The sequence below is a fragment of the Acartia tonsa genome, chromosome 12 (assembly GCF_053477335.1).
Source record: "Acartia tonsa isolate MP-2025a chromosome 12, ASM5347733v1, whole genome shotgun sequence".
NCBI lineage: Eukaryota > Metazoa > Arthropoda > Copepoda > Calanoida > Acartiidae > Acartia > Acartia tonsa.
In genome coordinates, this window is record NC_137271.1 from 41660972 (window position 1) to 41680677 (window position 19706).

The window sequence follows — 19706 nt, forward strand, 5'->3', positions numbered from 1 at the left end:
ATTTTTAAAAATACCTAGTAGAAAATCTAAATTCTTTCAAATATATGTCTTATAGATGTAGTTTGAAATATTAAACAGAAAAAATATGCAGTTCACTAAATTCAAGATTAAATGCACTTTCTGCAACTACCCCTTTAAGCACATAATTAACTAAACCATAGTATACCATGTAACACAACAAACCAACTTTAAAACTTGTAGAGTAGCTTTGCTTCCAATTAATTATTGAACATAGAAAAAGCATAAAAGCGCATAAGAATGTATAAATATAGAAGAAACACAAACAATAAGAATACCATGCCAATAAAGCGAAGCTTTAAAGAATAATCTTATAAATGGGGGGGAGGGGGTGCATTTTCACCATCCTTTTCAAAACAAACCATTTCATCAATTTGAGATCCTTGTCTAGGAGTTCAGGGATCTTAAGGGATATGATGATGGACGATAAATTGATGTACATACATCTTCAATGAAAATAAACAAAAATACTTCATCTGCAGATTTAAGTAATTGGTTAAAATGTTTGGATACAACTAGTTGTTTGATCAACTTTTCAAAATTCAATATAAGTACCCAAAGTTCTTAAGCCAACGAACAAGATAAAATGTTTCCAAAACTTTGGGTACCAGTGTAGTTTAAAGTCAAATGTTCCCTCCCCAATGCTAAGAATTCATCACATGCTTTTCAGGGAATGAGAAGACATAAGACTGTAAATTAAACTGGCCCCCAAAGTTTTAAAAGACAATTTTTGATTCTTTTATTATGAACATCAATTTATCGTTGATTGTCTTATCCCTTTAGATTCCTGGGTTAATTTGACATGGATGGTAAGAAATATATCTTCTCTTTAAAAAACAAAGATTATTCTTTTGAAACTGAACTTGAATGAAACATTTTTGAATAAATATTAAGAATAAAAACAGTACAAAGTTAAAATTCATGCCTCAATAATACAAATAGAAAACATAAAAAGCTTAAGAAGATAAAAGGTAAAAATACTTAATGTTTATAAAACACCCTAATTTTTTAAAACTCCCAACGACAAATAAAAACATTTTGTTACAAAACATATCTACATAAATAAGAAATTATGTTATTTTTGGAGAAAATTTCTCAAAATCTAAATATGCTTTGTAAAGGATTACTATACCTTAATTTTCAATAAAAATCCAAAAAACAGTAAAACTTGTAGAAGTTTAAGAAGTCTATATTTAAAAAAAGAAATTTCTCTTAAAATACGGAATAGATAAATTGTTGTATGTATAAGTATAAATATTTATTCCAATAAGATTTACTGTTTTATGGCATATTTAGAAAATAATAATAAAAAAAAACGTGGTCAACCTCGAGTCTGTGGCCCAATGCATGGCGTAGATCTTGGCCAGATGACCTTTCAGGATCCGCCTGGCCCGCATGTTGATCCTGGAGAGCTGGGCCACGGTACTGGATCTCTGGTGCAGGTCAGCGTCCTTCACCTCATTCCTGCGTTGCTAAACACAGAAAAAAAGAGAAATTAGCGAAACTTAAAAAAATACGAAACTAAACCATGCTACGGTTTGAATGGAGGGGGGGGGGGGGGGGTAGCATTTATATCACAATGAAACAAGTGTCTTCATATAAAATAAGTTTTAATGTTTTTTGTCTAAGAAATTGGTTTGCACTTTTTAAGGGAGCTTAATAAATGTGATGGGTTGGTTTTAGGCTATTTTTCTTAACTCTCTAAACCTCCCCCTTAAGACAAGGAAACTTGTTCAAAAGTGGTTGAGAAATTTGAGCAACATCCCACACGTGACACAAACAAACAGATTGACCACCAAACCCTTACCCTATTTTTTTTATTTTAAAATCGATATTTATTGTTCAGATGGGCTGTAGTGTGGTCCTTTTCGTTTAAAGTGAAATTGTCCTTTAATTGTGATAATATGCCCCCCTTCCTCCCCCCGTAAGACAAAATATTTTTAATCCCATTATTTTTACCTTTGAACTAAAAACAATAGGTAATTATTAATATAAAAAATCCCTAAAAAATTAAATTAGCTACAACAATACAAAATAACTTAAAAAAATATACAAAAATAAAATATCTAAATACATTTAAAAATAAATAAAATACTAATAAATTACGACTAAACAAATAAAATACACCATACATAAGATATTTTAACATGCCCTGTATATATATTTAAACATTTTTAATCAAAAAATACTATTTTTCTTTTTTTGGATTAGAAAATAAAATAGTATTTTTAGGTGTTAAAATCTACGATATAGGTTTAATTTAGGATTTTTTTATATAATACAATATAAATAAAAATAGCTCTAGCTTAATAACATGCGCGCAATAGCATAAACACAAAACAAAATGATAGATAAAGTGCATTTTAATTTTGGGGAAGGTAACTAAGTTAAATTTGTAGCGGGTATATCCCAACCTGCAGTCTTTGGACCACATCAAGGCGTAAACTTTACTAAGATGACCGCGCAAAGTTTTGCGGACGCGGTACTGCACGCGGCCAATAGGATCCAGGTTTGCCACGCACTGGGCAAGGTTCGTGTCACACGCTGCACGCCTTCCTTCCTGCAGATAAGAGGTTATTTAGATTTAGTGACTCCTATCTCCCTCCTTCTTTCTAATCAAACTTTAAAATACTGTAAAAGGGGTAGTTCCATGAAGAGGATTACATAAAAATAGTAACTGTCTTAATTTGTCATCTTTAATAATATTAACTATAACTTTATCAATTTTGATTAAACCACCATTTTGATGGTATCTACTCAAAATCTTAGGGTAAGGGGGGGGAAATTTCGGTTTTTTTTGGGTTTTTTTTGAAAAAAAATGGGGTAAATAGTAATATTTTCAAATGAAACCAAGACCAGTAGAAAGCTTACGGAAAGGACTATCAGGTCCTAAAAGGACATTATCCTAGGACTTTTAGAAGTTGGCCGAAATTGACCGCAAAAAAGTTACCGATATTTCCCCAATTTGAAGCAAAAGTGTCATCTTTGCAAAAAATCTTGACTACATTTTAACCTTAAAAAAATCGATGAAAAAAGGCCAAACGACCAAACAAGCGTAATAAATCATAATTAGTATAGGTAATTGGGATTAACCACAAAAAAATTCATAAAGATCGGACTATTCCTCCTATGTCATAAATATTTTTTTTTCAAAGGACCAGAAATTTTGATTTTTTCCTCGCAAAATTTTGATTCAAAAAATAAAATTAATTTTTTTTTTGTTTTTTATCTGTTCTATTCATTTTTAGGCCTAATTCTTAAAAAGTCCATATGGAATAATAGATTTGACAAAAGAAAACATGACCTTAAAAGTTTAATTTTAATTTCTTTTGAAATTACCAATTTTTCCCCCGGCGCCAACTTTGGTCATTTTTGAAAAAAATATTTACCCGATTTTAAAGCTCTCAACGGATTTGGAAAAAGCGGGCAATTTCTAGTTCAAAAAGTTTTTCAGATCAGCTCTAGGTCTTACCAATTTTTGTGTAGGTCGATCTTTACACACCTACTAAAAAATTTTTGGAAAAAAAAAATTTTTCGTCCGACTTTGAGACCCAATAAGTACCCTTAATATTCATCTCACAAAAATTTCATTTTATACTTTTTTGTAGGCAATTTAATAAGGAACAAATTTGCTTTGATGTTTTTTTCTGTCATTTGAAAAGAACATGGAGAAAAAGGTCATTTAATGAAGGTAGGTCGAAATTACCGAGAATAGCCCCTTACCGAAACTTCCCCCCCCTTACCCTATACAAAACTAAAAATGTAAATATTGATTTTTTTGGATTATTGAAATAACAAAACTTCATAATACCCTTCATGAAACAATCCCTTAATTAATATAATATAAATACATTTTCATATTTACTATAATAAAAGTGGTGTAAAATACTTAATACATGAGACACATATACATTATATCTATAGAAAATCGTAAACTTTATTTGTTTATAAGAGATAGGATTTATTACATTTATATCATATCTTTATAGTTTGCAAACCATAAAACAATTACATCTTTTTATGTAATATCCAATTAATACTTTAAATATCATGTTTTTCGTAAAATTTAATGGTAAAAATGAATTAATAATTTGTAAATAACTTTTAATTTCTATCTTATGAGGGAAATATCCCCCCTATCCCAAATTCTTATGTTAAAGAATTCTAATAATTCCTTAATTTTTTAACACATTTTATGAAGGTTGAAGAAGGCATAGAATTTATTTATCATTACGATAAGATTAATTTTATCTCAAAGCTATAGCAGGGGTGTGTATTCACCTCCGCATATATACAAATCATCAGAACCGCATATTATTAAAAACAACAAACTATCTCTTCCTCTTTATTATTTATTTACGCTTGTGTCTTTTTGCGCATCTTTTTGAAATCTTAAGGGAAAAGACAATTGGTCTTCAATGGATGAATATTCCCTTAATTGTGATAAATAAAATGACCCCTTCTGTATATTAACATTATTTGTTGCAATGTTTGAAGACAACTATTTTGAAATCAACCAAATAAAGGCTTTATGAAGTACCCAAGATTTTGTACCAAAAAATAAGATAACATAGTTATAAAACTTTGGGTACTAATATAATTCTAATGTCTAATTTCCCCTCCCATCCTGATATGAATAAATGCGGATGTCATTGCACACTTTTAGCATCACCTAAGGTTATCACGGGTAAAGGAATTATTTTCGTCAAATCGTTCAAAGTACCCTGTTTATATACAAGCTATTTGAGACCATAAGAATGCTTCATCATATTGTACAAAAGAATACTTGAATAAAATCCAAAAGAAATTTAAACAAAATATTTCAAGAAATATTGTATTGGCCTATCACTGTATGCATGTAATATTACCTAGAGGTTAGTTAATATCTTTATAAATTGATCCAGGCTTAATAAGGTCAACAATAAATCATTCAAACATTAATCAAGCATAAACAGAGAGGGAGGGGGGGAGGGGACATTGGACTATAAATTACACTGGTACCAAAAATTTTATTACCACGTTATCTTATTGGTTTGTTCAAAAACTTGGGTTGCTGTCTTTGAATTTTGAATTGTTGGTGTGTCCAATATCTTATTTAACAGATGAGGCGATTTTGTTTGTCATCATTGAGGATGTGTATCAATTTATCGTCGATTGTCTTATCACCTAAGATCCCTGAAGATTGCAACAACTTAAAACTTGACACTAGTTAAAATAATAAACATTTAAACAAAAAAGTTCAAATCTTGTTCAAATGTTATTCCAATCCGTTAATGTAATGTTTTTGTGGTGGAGGGGATAGAAAAAAAGTAGAAAATCAGTAACGGTTAGATGAAATACAGCTAAAACTTAATTTAAATTTCTAAGGCTGGCTGCTTAAATTTCTTTCGCAATTGCTTTAATCTCAATTATATGTAACTTTTCAACACAAGAATTTAAAGAAAAATCTTCGAAATATGTTAAAGAAAATCTACCAAACTATTTGATTTTCCCTTAATCCCTTGATAATGTGATGTTTTGTACATAAAGGAAACATTTACTTACAAACACTGCACCAGAGATATTGCATATGAAGATAATTTATTTGGTTTAAGCTTTTCTAACAGTAAAATATGTGGATTTGAGGCATATTCTATTCTTTAATAGAATATAAGAAATATTGAAGTTATACCAAATTTTTTTTTTTTTTGGGGGGGGGGGATTTTGATTATTTTTGCCTGTCCCTTGTTTTTAAAAAGTACATATTGCAATGTTATTGGTACGTAATATGAATGCATTTACTATAAACAGGGATGACAACATACATAAGAAGTAAAGCACAAAATATCATTGATTTAAATTATATTTTTGTGTTTAAGGTAGAGGAAGACCAGAAAAACAGCCTAAAATCATAAGAAACCTTTATCTATAAATAAAATAGCCTAAAACCATCTCTGGACAAATGTTAAGTTTTCCTAAAAAGAAAAACTCAATCGGTTTAGAATTTATCGAAATCTTGAAGTGCAGCTAAAATAACTACTTTATAGTTTGGTATGTTATTGTATCTTAAAATGTTAGAAACATATTTTATGGTGTTTCTATATATCAGCTTAATTCTGGGTTAGAGTATTAATGTATAAACACTTCTAGTACACGAATCAACAGTGGACATACGTATAATTAAATATTTATCCCACAGGGAGCTACAGATTAAATTATAGCCTCAATGTAGTTTACATAGTTTCAATTCTTTGTCAGTCATTTTTATCTTCAAGAAAGCAAAATTTCCCTTAATAATTAAGAGGGAAAGATTAATTTCTCGTCCATTAAACTAGCCCTCTATCCCTGATTCAATATATTTAAGAATGTGATTCTTGTTAAAACTGCCCAAAGCGACCGAACGTCAGTCAAACGTTCTGATAGCGACCTCTCAGACAGGGATAATTTTGATAAGAACCAAGTGACATATTTCGTGGATGATTTCTATTGGGAGGTTGGTCATACCCCCCCCCCCCCCCCCCTCCAAATACTTAAACTTTACCAGAAACTATGAGAAGCTACACTGTAAAGGTGAACCATACTGGTTCAGCGTTTATCAGTCACACATCCTGTTACTTTTATATAAGGATGATAAAAGTCTAATAGTTTTATTATTTTATATCAGCCCTACTGCTTTTATTGTATAGTTGACATAAAAATGTTGAAATTGATGTCAACCTAACACAACTTGCTATTTGTTTTTTTTCTTCAGTACACTTGTCCTTTTTCTTAAGCCTACTATATAATATACGTACAATAACCCCACTTCCCAATTTTTATTTAAATTTATCTTTATGCATAAAGCAAATAAGCTCTCTCTTTCTTTGGAAGCGAAGCTTCTCTATAATTCAAAATATCTGTATGTATGTCCTTTACTAATGTTATGTTAAAGATACAAGATACTTAATAATATACTCTTAATGTTTTTTTTATTATTACTTTGTTTCTTTTGGATGTTGTCATCCTTATTTTAATTTAATTCTTGTGGATTTATTTAAATATTTGAATCACTATGAAAACATGGAAATTTTAAGAAAAAACTATAGTTAAATAAGTTCAATCCTAAAGAAAAAAAATAAATTTTTTTTCTCCAAAACTAGAGTGGAATTATTATCAAAAAACTGAGGGGGGTGGGGTGGGGGGACGAATTTGTCGACCATTGCTCTATCCCTAAATATTTAACCTTTTAATTAATCCACTTTCTCGTGTTCTAGTTTTATTTCTTTTCAAGAATAAAAATCTTCATCATAACAAACATATTTATTTAGTAATATTGTACTTTCAATTCCGCACTTCATGTTATTAATATTATAAAATCAACAGAACTGCGAATAATACAGGGATCTTAATGGATAAGACAATGAAAGATAAATTGATGTACTTCCCCAATGATTATGAACATAATTATCCCCTATTTAAGATTAAACCATTGGTTGCACAATTTAGACGGTTCTGGTTTAGAACCAGTTATTAAAGATTCATTATAAGTACCCAAAGTACTTGAGCTAACGAATATTACTTTGGGTCCTACTGTAAAATGAACCCTTTGCGGAAATGATAAAATGTCCTAACAAGCCCTAAACCAAAAGGGCTGCTAGCCCAACAAAAAATAAGGAACTAATATAAATTTATATCATTGAGTGATAGATAAAAATGGGTTAAAAGGTCTGTGTGGGCCAACATTTTTTTTCTTAAATCCAGTTTTCTTAAATTTGACAAATATTTATGAAATTACAAGGACATTTATGTCCCTAAATAGCACATCTATGCAAAGTTAGAACAATGCTAGCTAGAACTAATCAATTCATAAAACTCTTTGGGTGTCATAATAGTTCACAATCCTCTCTACGGCTGATTAATTTAGTTTTTTTGAAAAATAAGAAAGAAAATTTATATAACTTTAAAATGAAACCACATTTAAAATGTATAAATACAGTCTTTTTGGGAAATGAAAAAAGTTTATGTTTGTTCGTCTACGTGACATGATTTCAAAACAGTTTACATTTTAAAACAGGAAAGTAAAAATAAAAAAATAAAATATTTTAAAAATTTTCCACAGATAATAAAAAAAATTGTAATATTCTACTAAGAAAGTTGTTGTAAAAAAACACAGATTTCTCTATGTAATATTAAAATATGATAATGATTATGGAGTATATCAAATTTCTAAATTTCATACATATTTTATGTTTCAATAATAAAAATATTGTTTTAAGATGTGAAAAATATTATTTTGAACTAAGTCATAACATCGTGAACAGTGAACAATGTGCGAATAGGTATAAACATTTTTACCAATATTTTGGACCAAAATTTAAATAAGTTTTAGTCCCCAAAGTTGTATAATAACGTTTTCTTATTCATTGGCTTAACAACTTTGGCGACTTTTATTGAATTTTGATTGGTTGGTTCATCAAGTTAATTGCTAAATGTTTTAACTAATAATTAAAATTTACAGAAGGAGTAATTTTGTGTATCATCATTGGGGATGTACATCAATACATCGGCTATTTAGATCACTATACATCATTTAAGTCAAATATAAATAATATTCTTGCTTTTGATTTCATATAATAAGGTTAGAAGTCGTTTTAACGGCTTTGGTTTCACTTCTTAGTTTAAAACAAAATATATTTAGGTGGTTTTAGACTATTTTTCATCTTAAAAGGTTTTATGAATCTAAATCCCTACCCCATGAACAATGTTGTTTTAAGAATGGAATTCTTGCCCTGTCATTGTGATTTGTTAATCAAGGCTCCTTATATTTTTCAGTGAGGAAAGGGACTAGTTGTAGGATTTGTTAATCAAAGCTCCTTATATTTTTCAGGGAGGGAAGGAACTGTTTGTTTGATTTGTTAATCAATGCTCCTAATATTTTTCAGGGAGGGAAGGAACTATTTGTGTAATTTGTTAATCAAGTCTCCTTATATTTTTCAGGGAGGGAAGGAACTAGTTGTGTGATTTGTTAATCAATGCTCCTTATATTTTTCAGGGAGGGAAGGAACTATTTGTTTGATTTGTTAATCAAAGCTTCTTATATTTTTCAGGGATGGAAGGAATTAGTTGTGTGATTTGTTAATCAAGGCTCCTTATATTTTTCAGGGAGGAAAGGGACTAGTTGTATGATTTGTTATCTAAGCTCCTTATATTTTTCAGGGAGGAAAGGGACTAGTTGTATGATTTGTTAATCAAGTCTCCTTATATTTTTCAGGGAGTGAAGGGACTAGTTGTATGATTTGTTAATCAAGTCTCCTTATATTTTTCAGGGAGGGAAGGGACTAGTTGTTAGATTTGTTAATCAAAGCTCCTTATATTTTTCAGGGAGGGAAGGGACTAGTTGTGGGGTTTGTTAATCAAAGCTCCTTATATTTTTCAGGGAGGAAAGGAACTAGTTGTTAGATTTGTTAATCAAAGCTCCTTTTTTTTCAGGGAGGAAAGGAACTAGTTGTTAGATTTGTTAATCAAGTCTCCTTATATTTTTCAGGGAGGAAAGGGACTAGTTGTTAGATTTGTTAATCAAAGATCCTGATATTTTCAGAGAGGTAAAGGATTAGTTGTATGATTTGTTAATCAAGGCTCCTTATATTTTTCAGGGAGGGAGGGGGATCATTAATTACATATTCGGATAGTAAGTAAATATGAGAAAACAGCTTCAAAGATTAAAAATTTAACAACTCATATAATTAAACATAGAGATTTTTGCAGACAACAAACCTATTGTTAGTTAAAACATTCGAACTAGTCGCATATAGAAGGTCATCCACTAAAATTGTAGCTTTTGTATGACACTGTCAGAGCTTAGAATCGAACCTGTTACCAACACGACCATCAGACACATTATTCTTGTGGCCATAGGTACTTGATTCTTAATTTTTGATGATTAATTGCACGTCATGTACTATGAAAAGGGTCAAAAAATTCAAGCCGTCAATAAAAATATACTAAAGTGTTAAGAAAAAAATTAAAAGGTGTGCTTAAAAAATTAATGATCCTAATTTTTCGAAGGGTGAAATGATTTTGTTTAAAATTCTCTAATTATATTTTAAAATCTTTAAAAATTGTAAATCTAATTTCTAAACGTTTATGTAAAAAATCTATTTTAAGTAGTTATCTTTAGAAGACATCTTATCATTATTATTATGAAACAAGGATGACAACATTTTACATTTGCTGAGCTGAAATGTAACAAAAACATTATTACATTAGCAACATGAAATATAGAGGGTATTGAATTAGCACAATAAGAAAAACTAGTCTGTCTCTAACTTAGAATTATTATTCCAGTATGACTTCAAAACCGATTAATATCCGCTGGATTAGAAACCGTTCTCGGCCATACTGAAAAATCATGTATAGCATCGTAATACAGACAATTTTCCTCGAAACAATGCTTAGTTGTTCTGAATTAAATAAATTAAAGAGTAGCTGCACTACTAATAACTATTCTTTTCATAGGTTAACAATAAAGATAATTAGTCCTAGCTGTAAAAAAAATCCGCAGCTATTTGTCTATAGTAGCAAAAACATGTCTGACCATAATTAAGTATCTAGATGTATGTTTGTCTGAATTAAAATACCTTATAAAGCTCTATTGGAATTTGTCATATTAGAAAGCTTTGTATTGGTCATGAAGTGGTTTTAGGCTATTTTCTTAAAGCTAGAACTATAAACTGCTTATAGGAGTGCCTTAGAAGGAAGGTTTTAAGGCTAGTTATAAAAATAAAGTCCTTAGCTTATCGAAAACTGTTTTTGTATGTATATATTCAATAATTTCATTATTTTTGAATACAAAAAAATACAAATTAATATTTAATGTCTATTGTCTATAATACAAATTTGAACGATGTCTATCTGTCTGTCCGTCTAAAGCTAAAGATCTTGGTAACTGCTGAACCGAATGGGCTCTACTCTTCAGGGAATATACCTACTGATCCTGTGGTCGTTTAAAGCTATTTTCATGGGGGATGGGACACCCCCAACCCCCTCAAAAACTAAAAAAAAAACCACCCCCCCCCCCCAAAAAAAAATATTTACATATTTTGTAAAATCTCAGTAAGGAGGGTTGACTTCCCATCACTTCATAGGGCGAAGCCCCTAGAGGCTAGGGGCGAAGCCGCTAGTACTCTTAAAACGTACCTAACAATTTAAAAAATCCTATATATGCTGTGTATTTTTTTTGTGGGGGGGGGGGGGAGGGCTTAGTTAATGATTAAGAATTTGAAAGCGTCGCATCTATGTAATCTCTGCCAAAGCAGGAATAAACGGATTCGAAATGGTATTGAAACAAATCAAATGAGAATTTTTTCATATTTAGTACAGCACTAATAAACTTAGGTAAAAAACCAAAAGAATAGTAAAGTGTTATACAGTAAGAAAGCTGGTTAGCGTCGACATAGATTACTACCATTTAATCATAAATATTAAGACATCATTTGAGAATGTTTTTTTTTTAATCCTTAAATAGAAGTAACAGAATTCAGGTTTGTGTGTTATGCTTCAGATCTCGCGAATCGCTGGACCTATATGGTTCTCCTTTACGACGAAGCTACCTATGGATAGAACAGAATTTTCAAGCTATTCTAAATGACTCTGTAGGGGCGTGTAGTTACTAGTTTAATAAGCAATTAATGTTATATAAATCTACAAATAGTAAATACGCCTTAAAAATTGTAAGATTTATTTAAATTTATGGATCCATTTTTCCTTGGATATTTTACACTAAATCATATATTATAGCTTGCGTGTCAAAAGCCAAAGAACAGAATTGGATTTCATAAAAAAAATAATAAAACTTCATTGATAGGAACAGACTAGAAGTGTCCAAATTTCTTCACCAATCATTTTAATCTACATGTATATAAATTTGGTTATTTTGTTTATCATATTTTTAATAATAAAATAATTTCCCGGAAACTTATCCCTCTCCCCAAAAGGAAAGACATTTTATTACTGCCAGACCATTAATAGAGTTAACGATTTCTCTAAGGTCACAAAATTATTAGTTGGGTAAATGACTGGGATGGAACATTTTTAGAACGAATAATTCGGTAAACACTCGCATGTAGTACTTATTAATAATAGATTTATATGGCAACAGTGGGATAAAATGATGTTTTTTCTCGTATTCATTCGAATCCGGTGGATAAGAAACGAAAAAACTTTGTCTAGCATCGTATCATATCCAGCTTTCTACGAATATAAAAATGTACAACCATAAGATTAAAACCAGTTTTTTTGGGCCTTCGGAACCTAGGGCTAAAAAACTGGTTTTAATCTAATATTTGTACATTCTATATCCGCGGAAAGCTGTTTATAATACGGTGCGAGAAATAACTATTTTCTGTAACATTTGCATGATTTCAAACCTTTAATGTTCTGGTACAAAAAAAAGTATTTGCTATTGTAGTGTGAGGTATCCTAAGCCTTATATACAGAAGATACTTTGTTAATAATGATAAATGTTGAAGGCAAGGAACTTTCCTTTGGTATAAAATAGATTTTTCGACCCGTATTTGCTATTTCAATAAGTTTACCTCACTGATTAAGGATGAAAATTAAGGATGATTGTTGAAAGGAAACGCTTCTCATAAACTTTCCCCCAAAAATTGGTCTTTGGGGGAAAGGATAAATATTTTGAAGATAATCAAATTTAGAGGCTTCTGGGTGGCGTAGCCGCTAGTTCCTTTAAAATATTACCTATTTTTCATCTAGCTTTTCGTTCAGTCCTACATGTCCTTTGAAATATACGACATAGAAAATTATTCGTGCATACGTCTGCAAAATACTGACCAACATTAGAAAGTATTAGCTATATAAATATTAATTTTTTTAAATTAATAATATTAGTTTTTTATTGATAAACTTTTTAATACCTACAATTTTCTTTATTTCGTAATAATAAAACAAAATAAGCAAATTAACCAAGTTAGTTAAACATCATTCTTCAAATTCAATAATAAATTATATATCTCAGCTAATAGCAAAATTGGGCAGAAAATCTGTAAAGGAGATGAGGGGGGGGGGGGAGAAATTGTAATAGGAAAAAGGAAGATTCTTAAAGTTGTGGCAATCTTATAGCATGGATCTTAAGGGATAAGACAAAGGACGATACATTGATGTACATCCACAATAATGATAAACATAATTATCTTTTCTGTAGATTACAATTATTGGTTGAAAAGTTTACAAACTGTTAGATTGACCCATCCAAGTAATAAAAGTACTCAAAGCTTTTAGGCCAACGAAAACGTGAATACAAAACTATGAGTACTAGTTTAATTTAGTTAAAGGTCCCTCCCTGAAAATAAAGAAATAAGATTAGTTTTACCCGTTGTCATATCCCTGTTTAAATAAAGAAATAGGATAATTCTTGAATAAACTAATAGTTGCCACATCGCTATATCTTCAACCCAAAAATTTCTCAAAACTTTGCGGCCTCCTATTGGTCGAACTTATAATCATGTGATCTAAACCAAGCCTTCTGATTGGTCCAAATTGCTACCCACAGGCCTTAAAGTTATGTTAATAAGGGTATGAAATGGTTGGGCATTTGTGTGTGTGTGTGTGTGTGTGTATGTATGATTATAGACCAATGTATGCTGTTTACAGAAAATTAGCATTGTAAAGAGATTTCAGTTTTCATACTTAAAGTCTTAAAATTACAGATTTTTTTTTACAAATATTTGAAAAAAATGCATAGTACCTATACATTTTGCAATTAATTTACTTCCTTTCTTTACCCCAATATTTGCTAGCTACCAAAGGCAATATACTACAAATAGAATTATGTTGGTGTAATTTATTGTCTGTATAAAGTTTTATTTAATCTTGTTTTTTTGGTTCAATAAGCAGTGTCTAATAATTTTTTGTATATATATGTTTATCATAACAGGGGGTGCAAATCAATGTATCGTCCATTGTCTTATCCCTTAAAATCCCTGCTCGTTTCCCAATCTTTAAAATTTTTTATTATCCTAATCATGGAAAATGTATAGAGAGGTGAATTATTTGAGAAATGAGTTGCAATAATCATTAAAATATGGAGGCTAAAATCCACGGATCTACAGGGATAAGCCACTGGACGATGAATTGATCACATCCCCAATGACAATTAACAAAATTACCTATTATGTAGATTAAAAATAATTGACTAAAATTTTAATTGCTGCTTTTTTGACCCAACGAATGAGAGAGCGTGTTTATAAAGTTTAGATACAAGAAAATTTTTTTATTCCAATGTACCCTTCCTTTCTGCAAAAATTGTTGTGCAACCACTTCCACGAAAGCCTAAAGAAACGCATATATAATATCTTTAATCGCCACTTATGTATAATTTGAGGTTTTATGAAAAACTAGCGGCTACGCCCCCTAGAAGCCTCTAGGGGCACTTAAGGAAGTAAGGAGAAAAGTCGACCTCATCCCATTTTAAATTTGAGTTCAGAAGAGAAAAATATATTTTTTTTTGGGGGGGGGAGGGGGTTGAAGACAACCTCCCCAAAAAAAGTTTTAAACCTTCCCATGACCTATAAGAAGCTTCACTGTAAAGGAGAACAATATCGGTTCAGCGGTTAGCGAGATCCTTCAGGACAGACAAAAAAAAGCTTACTACTTAATATATTAGGACTAGCGGCTATGCCCTATACAGTACTTACAGTAGTTGGGGTTGAACCCCCCCCCCCTATTTTTTTATGTGTATTTTAACAAAAAAATAGTTTTATACCTTCCGATGAATCATGAAAAACTATATTGTTAATGAGAACCATATCGGTTCTGTTGTTAGCGAGATCCTTCGGTACAAACACACAGAGATCCTATTACTTAAATATGAAGATACAGTGAACTGGATAATGAGAACCTAACCCTTTTTGCAGACGTTATAGAACACCCTTTCAATCATAGATACCTGTCACAAGTAGCTAATTCAGACATTCTTATCTGATTTTGATCCATACACAAGAAGGTTTATGCAAGTATATGGCACCTCAAGAATAACAGTTTCGTCTAAAATTATCTACAAGATTTTCCTTGGCAATGTAAAAAAATCCGAATCTGAAAAAATCCACGATTTGCTTTTATTTGCGCGGATTTCAGACTATAATATGAGTATTTATTTTATTTTAAATTCTTCTTTTATATCAAAAATACTTTATGACAAAATAAACAGAAAAGAATACAAATATGCATTGAAAGAAAGATTTCCCTGAAAGGCCTATTAACAAATTGATATATGCAATTATCAAAGAAATGGATTATTAACATAAAATTAAAATAAGCAAATTAATCTTCTAATTCTAAAACATGAAAATTTCGACCTATTTTTTTTGTGGGGGGGGGGGGAGTAAAGGGAAGGGAAGTTTTGACACATTTCCGTAAACCTGGAGTATAGGCTTTATCTTTGGACTGAGAGGATAGGTTATTAAAGATAAATTCATTCTTATATGATGAAATACCGGCAACTTTTTTTGGAAAGGCCTCCAGGTGGTCTTTGTACAGGTAAAAACGATTTTTTTTTTTTTTAAGAGTTAGAGGTCAGCTTCTGAATCAAGATATGCATGTTTTTTCATCAAATATGTGAATAACATTCAAAAAGATGCATATTTCGATTTTTAAGTTGACCTCTAACTCTTAAAAAAAAAAATTTTTTCTTTGTTACCTGTACAGAGACCACCTGTCCTCTCAGGCCTATACTCCAGGTTTACGCAAATGTGTCAAAACTTCCCCTCCCCCCCCTTAAATAACCTCTCTATCTCCTTTTCCACCAAATTCTTATATGTCATTTGGATTCTTGTAAAAAAAATCTTCGAAAAACAATTCCTTTTCAAGGCTTCTAGTTACTCGACTTAACCATTAAGGTATCAGAAAGGGTAATGAAATTGTGCATAATGTTGAAAAAAAAGAGAAATATTTTCTGATAAACAAGGACAATTATGTCCAGAAGTAGCACAGCAATGAATAGCTAACAATGTGTATCAAGAAGGGGACAATATATGTTGATTTATTCTAAAACCATTGTATAGAATAATATTCGAAGCAACATAATATTATATTTTTTATTGGTTATGTTCTTAAAAAGTAATGATAGCTTATTAGTTTTAATTCATGCATCATTTATGATGTTTGAGAAATTTAATTTTTGTTCTCAATAAACATCCCTCTCCACCCGTTAAAATGCAGGGCAAACCCCCTAGTTAAGGCCCATCAAACGGACCGAGAGGGGTAAACAAGGTCAACAGTAATTACCAGGGATAAAGGGATCTGAAATACCCAATTACAATAAACATAACATATCCTTATTATTTATGGCATGTGCCCGGTTTAAAGAAGGGTTTCACTGACTTTCATATTTTTTTTTATCAATTTACACATCCCTTCATTCGTGTCTCCGTAATGCAAGCAATATTCATTAGGTACTTAGCAGGGCATGCATATGGATACAGATGGAGATTCAGTATTCTCAGCTGGAATTGTTATAAACAAAGAAATATTATCTCTAAATATCTTATATTTTCAGGAAAAAGAAATATGGTACATATTTCAAGAAAAACTAATTTGTCTCCAACTTTCCCGCCAATTAAATAAGACATTATTTATACCAATTAGCATAAGTTTTTAGAAAAACAGCTATAAACTACGTCTTAATAAAGATACTAAATAAAAATATAATTTTTTCATCAATATTTATGCGCAAATTAGTTCAATTTTTCTTCTTTATCATGAGGTCAAAAATCGTTATACAGAAAATGTTATTAAAACCATACTAATAATTTTATATACTTAGAATTGAAGAAGGGAAGTTTAATTTATTTTCAGTTAGCCTATCTCTTCATCAAATGATATGAGAAACAAAAAGAAAATTCATTTCAAGAAAGAAAGAAAGAATGATAGATTAACCTATGTTTATCATGTACATTAAACAAAGATTCAAATGAAACAAGGATGACAACATCCATTATTTAAGAAACTAAATATCATTTAACTATGAGGTTAATCTGTAGTAAAATTGCTTAAAATGCATAAATCCCCAATTATAGACATACAAAAGGACCCTAAATGTAAGAAAGCTTAGCTATTTAAGAACATAATTAAGCATCTATAAACAGAGAAAAACAGATTTCTCGTATTCATTCGAATCCGGTGGATAGGAACCGATTTTCATCCATACGAAAAAACTATGTCTAGCATCGTATTATATCCAGTTTTCTACGAATATAGAAATGTACAATCCTAAGATTAAAACCAGTTTTTTTAGCCGGTGCCTCTGGCACCTCGGGGCTAAAAAAAACTAGTTTTAATCATATAATTGTACATTCTATATCCGCGGAAAGCCGTTTATAATACGATACGAGAAATAACTATTAAAACATACAAGACTATTAGTAATATCTATTTGATAGTACCACCGCGTTTTATAATGACTCCAAATCCTAACCTAAGGCGAAAGAGATTCAAGAAGGGCTAAATATTTTTTTATATCAAAAATATTTATAACATATGTTTCTTTATACTTAGGGTATGTCAGTATGTCCATTATTTTATTTCTAGTAATGAAACTACTCTATAACTAATGTAAGTCTATAGGAACATATTTAGCCCTGTAAAAAAAATGAGGCGAATTCAAAAGCCATGTATGTTTGTAGATATAACTTGGGATATAATAAAAGTAGAGATACATAGAAAGTAAATCAACCCTTCTTTATATATAATTCTAAATTCAACAAAATTCTTTCCATCTTGGTCTTTTTAGAAATATATTTAATCATAATGTTGTACACAAACATGTAGAAAAGGGGAGGGGGGGGAGTTCTGACTCATTTGCGTAAACCTTGTATATACCTGTACAGAGACCACCTGGAGGCCCGGAACCTGGAGGCCTATCCAAAAAATATTAAAACTTGGGAAAATTCATCATATAAGAATGATTTTATCCCTAATAACCTATCCTCTCAGTCCAAAGATAAAGCCTATATACTAGGTTTACGCAAATGTGTCAGAACTTACCCCCCCCCCCCCTTGTTTTACTTTTTTGTCAATTCCGTAAATTATTACTACAGCACAAACTCTCTATTTTCTTTGACTTTAATCATATCTATTTATTACTTTACGAAACACTTTCCAATCATTTGTTATAATTTTTATTTTGATGTTTTATTTTGTTAACAAGAGAAAATCAATAACATTTTATCCCTTTATCGACGGTCTAGATATATAAATTCTATTTATGTAGTCCCTAAGCCGGCAAAATTAACCCCTCTACGATGATGGATGAGTAAAAAATTAAGGCCCTAGTTTTCGTCATGGATAAACGGATAGGATATCAGAGAAAGAGAGAGAGGTGACAATGGGCTGTTTATTACTCCAGCCCCCAAAGTTTTATAATTACAGTGAATTTTAATTGAATGGATCATTAAGTTAATTGTTCAAACGCAGTTTATACCAATAACGAAATTCTGATAAAAATCACGAAACATAAACGTGTTTTTCAGCTGTCCTTGGGGGGTGGGGGGGGGGGGGGGGTCAACACATCGTAAAATTGACGATATCTCCATTTGCCCCCCAAATATTATTTTAGATTTATTTTCCTTGTTGGTTATACCTTATGCCTGGTTCAAACGTTTCAACCAATAACTTTAATCTACTGAAGAGTAATTTTGTGTATCATCATTCGGGATTTATATCAATATATCAGCCATTGTCTTATCCCTTTAGATCCCTGAGAGGATATAGAATTCTTTATAGTTAGATATAACATAGTAGTAGTTAACTAATTGGTGGAAGAAGGGTTTGTAAATTAAAGAAATTCAAAAAATCTAATATTATAATATATTTTTTTCTAATATGTTACCTATCTCGTAGTTACATGTAATTTACAAAGATGGCGAATGGATATTACGATTGAAAGATGAGTTTGTAGATTTTTTGTATAAAATGTATAAATTCTAGCTTGATTTTAGTTCTGATCATTTAGGGATATAATGTCAACGATAATATCGACAATTCTGTTGAAAACCAAGTAGCTGCCCTACTAAAAATAAAAACAATGCATAAAATTGAAGTAAATAGGTATAATTTGCTTTATAGATTAATGAATATTTTATGTATTAATTTGTTAATGGTCGATTTTCACTCAAATCACACAATGTTCGTTGAAACTTGCATAAATATATTTTATTCTGAAGATATCACGAAATGTTTCATTAAATCAAAAGTATATTAGCAAATATGCTAAAAAATTATGTTAATTGTTAAAATTATGAAGATTTTTGCTTATGTATGTAGCCTAACTTAACATTACATAAGGGGGGGGGGGGTTAATGCAACCATCTCGTAATCAATATATAAATGGCACTTAGAATTCGAATTTCAATTTAATCTGAAATTTTGCATGAGTAATCCTTGGTAGGTCTATTTTCCCTAAATCAAACAAAAATTTGGAAAAAAACGGCTAACAGCTGGCGGCACAGCAGTTTAGCCATTTTTTGGGCTATTTTCAATGCAAATCATCACGAAACCTATCTCCACATAATACTATTTTCTGCTCCAAAATGTTTTCAAACGGTTCTAGCCGGTAGTTGCTGGTACTAGAAATCTGAAAATGTTGTTTTTGTATCATTTCACATGATTTAAAGCAAAGATATGTTTCAAAAAGTTGATTCATACGTAATTTATGACAG

The 19706-nt window shown here is 30.6% G+C and overlaps 1 protein-coding gene across 3 annotated transcripts in view; it reads right to left on the reverse strand.

The window, feature by feature from the left end:
* Positions 1-19706, reverse strand: part of LOC145334200 (guanine nucleotide-binding protein subunit beta-1-like) — a 54316-nt gene that overhangs the window by 11576 nt on the left and 23034 nt on the right. For 2 of the 3 annotated variants that reach the window (XM_080179568.1, XM_080179569.1), the window contains exon 3: positions 1345-1490. In XM_080179568.1, the coding sequence (XP_080035694.1) occupies positions 1345-1490 (146 nt within the window). Of the gene's footprint in view, positions 1-1344; positions 1491-2432; positions 2579-19706 lie in introns of all 3 variants that reach the window. The other variant, XM_080179570.1, reaches the window with a different exon arrangement.